Raw genomic sequence first — 7,359 nt, 5'->3', positions numbered from 1 at the left:
AAGAAAGAAAGAAAGAAAGAAAGAAAGAAAGAAAGAAAGAAAGAAAGAAAGAAAGAAAGAAAGAAAGAAAGAAAGAAAGAGAAAGAGAAAGAGAAAGAAAGAGAAAGAAAGAAAAAGAAAAAGAAAAAGTACTGAAGTTCTGGGAAGAGTATTGGAACTATTGGGAATACCCTCTTCTACTCCTGTCTACCTCAGAGGATGAGTAATAACATCAAAACTAAAGAAGAAAAGATCTTGTAGCCACATATTGAACATTTTCTCATAAATATCTTATTCTAATAAGAAGGATAAAGAACTAGAAATAAGAGTAATTATTAGAAGCAGGAGAGGCAAGGAAAACAAACTTTTATAGGGAAAATTACCATACTAATCTGCAATTTAAACAACTGTAACTTGACCATCAGAGAGAATACAAACTGGGAGTTTCATTCTTTTTTTTTTTTTTAAGATTTTATTTATTTATTTATTTGAGAGAGAGAAAATGAGAGATAGAGAGCACGAGAGGGAAGAGGGTCAGAGGAAGAAGCAGACTGCCTGCTGAGCAGGGAGCCCGATGTGGGACTCGATCCCGGGACTCCAGGATCATGACCTGAGCCGAAGGCAATCGCTTAACCAACTGAGCCACCCGGGCACCCTGTGAGTTTCATTCTTATGCAATTATTTCCTTCATGCTGGCTCACTCAGAATTGGAAGAGCAAACTGAAATCTGAAATCTGAGCAGTACACATGCATTGGGAAGGGTATACTCCTCAGGACTCATGAACATTTACCCATGACATTTAGATTTTCCCTCCACTCTTACACAAAAATAAATTCAAGCAGCTACATTCAACTAATTAAATTTAAAACCAGATTTGACGAAAGTATCAGAAAAATAGTAAGTTGAAGGTTTTATTTTCTTTTATGGCCATAATGAGGGTAAATTTTTGCTCTCAAGGTCAGATATGCAACTATGAAATTGTTTATGAATCAATTTGTTATTACAGGCTCCTTATCTTCTGTTTTCCAGGAAATATAATCTCAATCAATTTGAGGTCCTTCTCCCATGTGGTAAGTTTGGAGTGGGAGATGGTATTTGAGTGGTATCATGGATTCAAAGGAGCTCAAGTCTTTTCCTTGGTGTCACGTGATTACAGAGGCTCCTACTTAGCATCTACCACTCACCAGGTCCTAAGTTAGTGGTCCTCAATATTGACTGCATACTGGACTTTCATTCTCATTTCATGGACACTACAGATCTGAAAACTATTTCTTCTATTTTCATGTTATCTCATGATACACGACAATGGTCCCATGGCAGCCCCTATGAATGTTGAAAATAAAATTTACCAAACTGGGAGATTTTTTTGAGGTCTTTCCTGCTTATATATACTAGGCATCGTATCATTTTTCAGTTTATCCCAACTTCCCTTAGACTCTACTTGAATAATCTCTCACAGAGCTTTTCTGCATTCAGATCTAGTTCACCAAAGTAATTAGGGATGTTTGCCAAATCGCAGGCCTACAATAGAATGTATAGAGTTCTTTCCTTAAACTTCCAATCTTTTCTTCTATCAATTGTACAAACCTTCAAAGCAGAGATTATCCTCTTTTATTGGAAAGGTGGGAAAAAAACCTACTTTGCTTATGTTTCTTTCAAGACTTTGACTTTTATATTACTTTAGTGGCCTAGGTTTTCTCAGTCATGCAAGTCAGAGAAAAACACTTTTATTCCTTTTTTTTGTTGTTGTTATGCATCATCTCTTAAGTTTGGGCACAAAGAAGCCTATCTGTTTGAATAAGGTGAAGAGAAACATGCTTTGCTGAAGGGGAAAAATAAAAACTATTTGTAGAGCAAAAAACTCTTCTGTTTTTTTTAAAGGCAAAAATTTGTGTAAGAATAAGATATAGAAAGGTGGGAAAGTATAAAAGAGAAAATGAGTTGTTTGGTCCCTGATGACTAGAAAATTATATATAAAAATATAAAGTCATAGTCAATTGAAAACCTAGAAAGTTTTTTTCATATTACACTGAAAAAAGTTACTCATGGTACATTAAATATGGTATAAATTGTTCATATTTAATGTAAACATTTTGCTTACAAATATATCAAGAAAAGCAAAAAGATGCAATGGAAAATTGAGAGAAAGCCATAAACTTTCAATTCAAAAATAAAAGAAATTCTCAATAAACATATCAATAAAATATGTTCAGCATATTAATCATCAAACTTAACTAAAAATAGGTAACCTTTATTTACCTGCCAGTTTGGCAAAGACTAAAAATAACTACATTCCTGAGGAAGTCAAGAGTATGGGAAACCAGACCCACTTATACAATTCTGGATATATAGGAAAAGTGTTCTACTGTTTTTGAGAAAATTTTACAATATATATTAAAACATATATGCATACACTGTTACTTAAATTTACTTTAGGCATATAAAATTACCTAATCTATTAATTTATAGCTGTTTATCTAGACATATGTCACATATTTATGGTAGTTAAAATTATCTAACATATCTGTAATAAGGACTCTATTAAGGAAATTCCAAATTCTATAAAATGGAAGACTTTTCTTCCATTAAAAATTATAGAAATCTGCATTATGTCTGGGTGTATACATTCTTATACATATATAAGAATTTCAAGATAAATTATTAAGGGATTAAAAATAAACTCTTAAAGAGTATGATCATATTAATGAAAAGGTGCTCATTCAACAAATATTTTTCTAGTATTAGTGTATATTATAGCACGTGTTAGGAACTGGGAAGAAAATGTTAGACACAATAATTGTCTAATCTTTTCCTCATGCAGTTAACAGTCTTCGGCTCCGGTCGTGATCCCAGGGTCCTGGGATGGAGCCCCGCATCGGGCTCCCTGCTCCGCGGGAAGCCTGCTTCTTCCTCTCCCACTCCCCCGGCTTGTGTTCCCTCTCTCGCTGTGCCTCTCTCTGTCAAATAAAATTAAAAAAAAAAAATCTTTAAAAAAAAAGAATAAAAGAGGGGCGCCTGGGTGGCTCAGTCGTTAAGCGTCTGCCTTTGGCTCAGGTCACGATTGATCCCAGCGTCCTGGGATCGAGCCCCGCATCGGGCTCCCTGCTCAACGAGAAGCCTGTTTCTCCCTCTCCCACCCCCCTGCTTGTGTGCCCTCCCTCTGTCTCTCTGTCAAAAAAAAAAAAAAGAATAAAGGAAATCCTTAATAAACAGTCATCGAACCTCTATCATTGTTTCTCTTTCATTTCTATCTAAATAAACATATTCATATTAAACCTACCTCTACATTTTATATATTAATTCAAGAAATATTTTCTAGGCATTGAAATTATAACAGTAGACAAAGTTTACATGTCATTACCCTATGCATATGTAAAAATATAATAAAGGTCCACTAGAGATTGAGATTATAAATGTTTGGAGGCCATACATGCATCATTTTAATCATTGCTAGCACATCTTATTCTTTATTACAGAATGTCTAAAATACCTCATCACAATAAAGACTGAAACTCATGACCTTTAAAAACTCAATGTGTTGCATTATCATAGATCAAATTCAAACTACTTTCCTAGAATAAACATCTTCTATGATCTTTTCCTAACCTCTAAATAACTAGGATTCTTTGATGTTTTACATTATCAAAAACTCTTGGTTTTTCCAAATTGTTTTTCTGCAGATTTCAATGTATTTCCCATTTTCCCCATTTCCTGATCTATGTGTTTAGTGTTCCTACTATGTGGAATGAATGTCCCATGATGTAGATCCTGGAATCCAACCCAGTCTTCAATTTCTAGCTCTAATGTTATTTTATCTCTTAAATCTCATATTCCCAATAAATGTAATGTCAACCCTCTACTCATTGAATTTGTCCAGGCCTGCCCTTGTTCTCCTATAGTTTTTTTCCTTCATTTTAGTATGTAGCTTATACACACACACACACACACACACACACAAACACACCCCTACATGTATTTATATGTATATATAAATAATCTCTTTTTTAAAATTATGATCTCAAACGATTTATGTTTTAAATAATTTTTGAGTTGTTTGAAGTAGCCACCACAGATATTTAACATAATATTAAATAAGACAACTATTTGTTGAGTGTCTAATACATACCGGACACTATTCTAAGCACTGTGCATATATTGATGCATATTAACAACAAAAGTATGTTTTATTATTATCATTAGAGGATATTAATCTTAATCATTCAAGACATTTGTTTTGAATGGGTTTATTGAAAACAGCAACACACACAAGGAAGCATATTTGCTTTTCCCTCAGTTCTCTAAAGCAGAAGTCCTGTAATACCATTTACTCACTCATTAGTGATGGCTAGCCAGGCCTCAGTGAAGCATAAGTCCCAGGACCCTGGCTCTATCCTTTTCAAACTTCCTTTGGTTCATGAACATGCTAACAGATTGCACTGTTTATTTGAACATCCAAATCCGAAGCAATTGAAAGAGTCTAGGAATTAAACAATGAATGAAACTCAGTTTTGTTTTACCTCAAAAATATTTTGCATGTGTTTTAAATTGCCTATCCATATTTTTAGTACTACCATGCTTTATGCTTCTCAGAGAACATTCTTTTTCTTATTTCTTTGTCCTTTTTTTTTTCTTAAATTAAATCCAGGCTTTAACTACATTTTCTTGTTTCCCTGCAATGCCCACCTTTTGTACCTGCTTCAGGCCTCATAACTAAAACCTCAGGTCAAGCAGGTGGCAACTCTCTCTGTTCCAGGCATTAGAAGATTGAGGTTGTGATTGCTCATAACCATAAATGGTGGGAAACGGGTCTTCAGGGGAAGGAAGATCCATTAGTTACGTCACGAAGCAGGACTAGGGAAGGGCTTTTCCTCTTCGGGCTACTGCCATCTGCGGAGCACTGTTGCCAGGCTCACATGCCGACCCCGTGGGCATAACTGCTCCCTTTCTTTCACAGATCCACTGTATTTACTGCATTATTCTTCCCTAACATAATCCTTTCCCCATTTATTGTGGGAAAATGATTTTGCCATAGAGTTCCCTGGCCTTCATCCCTTTTTTGGTATGGTTTGGTTTGGTTTCGAAAGAGCAATTGCAGCTGCCCCTTGAGAGGTTTAGAAACATCAGTCCGTTTCACAACTACAGGTAGAACGACAAAGATTCAGCCTTGATGGTTTTTTTCTCATTTTAACTTTGTTCTTCTAGCAGAACCACTTTTCCTTTTGTCTTTGTTTTTGTTTCTTGCACAGAATGTAACGCGCTGTCGGAGTTACAGATGGAAATGTTACGAGCAGCCGAATCTTTGCCTTTGCCTATGACTGGGGACAGAGAAGGTTCGGGAATGATTCCCTTCTCCTTGTAGCCATTGACCACTGCAGCTCCGTAATCCTTGCTGCCTCTGCGTTTCAATCACTTCTTTGGACATTGGTTGAATATTATTTAAAATTCCGATGGAGCACCTGGGTGGCTCACTCCATTAAGCATCTGCCTTCTGCTCTTGTCATGATCTCTGGGTCCTGGGATTGAGCCCCAAGTCTTCTCCTTACTCCGCAGGGAGCCTGCCTCCCCCTCTTCCCCTGTCCCTCCCCCATTGTTTGTGCTCTCTCTCAAATAAATAAATAAAATATTTATAAGTAAGGAAATAAATAAATAATAAATAAATAAATAAATACAACTCCAATGACTTTCCACCACCTAAGGAAACACACACTTTTTCCAGTGGTACTCCATCAGCTGCCTGGTCTTCCTTCATTTGGTCGAACCCTGCTATCACTATTGTCACATTGCTTATATGAATCTTTTTATCTTTATTTCCTGTATTTCCTGATTGTAATATAAGTGTTTTGTTCCTTTAAGAAGTTGATTATATCTTTTTGACCTTTACATATCCTTATCATAAAATACAAAATAAGGCTGAAAATGGAGACAGGTATCATATTGCAGAGTTCCTCATTGGGAAGGCCACAGTGAGAAGTCATTGCTAAATCCTATGGGTGATGGGGAGGCAAAAAACGTCTCATTGTTCACTAAATGTCTACTCAAATGCAACATACCAATAATTTTAATTCTGTGATACAGTATGTACCCCTTATTATCTATTAAAATATAACTCCTTATAGTCAATTATTCCTTAGTGGCAGAACTTTAAGATCTATCGTCACAGGCCTGACATACATTAAGTGCTCATTAGATGGAAGATGTAGTAAATTTAAATGTGTTTCACTTAGTAAGTAGGTAAGGGAATACTTTGAATAGAGCTCACTTTTATAAAAGTAAATTCACCACAGTGCATAACATGGCTTGGGCTCTGGAGTCTGTAAAAATATGTAACTGAGGAATCACTTACAAGCTTATTTTTATAGCCTTTGAATAATCACACAGGTGAGATTTTATAAGGTCAGGGACTATTGAGTTGGCAATAGCAACAAAAAGAGGGAATGCAGTGTATGGACGTTGTTGTTGTAGAATCTATAAGACTTTGTAAGTTATTTCTTGTTTGGAGAAAGAAGTAGGAGTAAAATATTTTTAACCTAAGCTGAACAAGATAAGTGCAAAAACCTGAATGTCAAAAAATAACAGCATGGGTGGAGAAGGAGTATTTGATGGAAGAAAGGAAACTGAATTTTACATTTTGAAACTCTAGCTATTATTCGCAACTATGACCATAACCAGCAGTGTGATATTGGGCTAATCCCTTAACTTTTAAGATCTTAATTTTTCATCAATAAGAAAAAAGATTAAAGGTCAAAATGCTGGGGTGCCTGGCTTGCTCAGTCAGTATAGAGCATGCGATTCTTGATCTTGGGGTCATGAGTTCAAGCCCTACATTGGGCCTAGAGATTCCAAAAAAAAAAAAAAAAATGCTTCTAGACCCCCATTCCATGATCTCTGACGAGAAAACCCAAGCTATAAAAGACAGGGACAGAGAGTGAGATGTGAAAGAGATTTTCATATTCTAAAGGATATGTTTTGTTTGTTTTTGTTTTAAAATGAAGAAAAAATAATGTATAGCTAGAGAAGTGAGGCTAATTTTAGCACCTGGTTCTGTAGGACATAAGTAAAAAAAGTATTAACAGAACAGATAAGTATACGGTTTAGAATTGGCCAAGAAAAGGGGGACCTAGGGGACCCTGGGTGGCTCAGTCTGTTAAAGCATAGGACTCTTGGCTTCTGCTCAGGTCTTGATCTTGTGGTCATCGGATCGAGCCCCATGTCAGGCTCTGTACCTGGCATGGAGTTGGCTTCAGATTCTCTCTCCCTCTCCCTCCCACTCACTCTCTCTCTCTCTCTCAAATAATAAAGAACATCTTTAAAAAAAAGAAAGAGAAAGAAAAGAGAAAGAAAGAAAGAAAGAAAGAAAGAAAGAAAGAAAGAAAGAAAGA

The 7,359-nt window shown here is 35.8% G+C and overlaps 1 protein-coding gene across 1 annotated transcript in view; it reads left to right on the top strand.

Annotated features, from left to right (window-relative positions):
• Nucleotides 1-7,359, top strand: part of LOC112825982 (GTP-binding protein 4-like) — a 187,470-nt gene that overhangs the window by 101,347 nt on the left and 78,764 nt on the right. Inside the window, 1 exon segment of the mRNA XM_073891263.1 lies at nt 5,227-5,310. Within this exon segment, the coding sequence (XP_073747364.1) occupies nt 5,227-5,310 (84 nt within the window).

Source organism: Callorhinus ursinus, unplaced genomic scaffold, assembly GCF_003265705.2.
Source record: "Callorhinus ursinus isolate GAN/ISIS: 27379988/994484 unplaced genomic scaffold, GSC_fseal_2.0 scaffold4, whole genome shotgun sequence".
Lineage (NCBI taxonomy): Eukaryota > Metazoa > Chordata > Mammalia > Carnivora > Otariidae > Callorhinus > Callorhinus ursinus.
The sequence above is the reverse complement of the archived record's forward strand: the minus strand, read 5'-3'. Positions and strand labels throughout refer to the sequence as shown.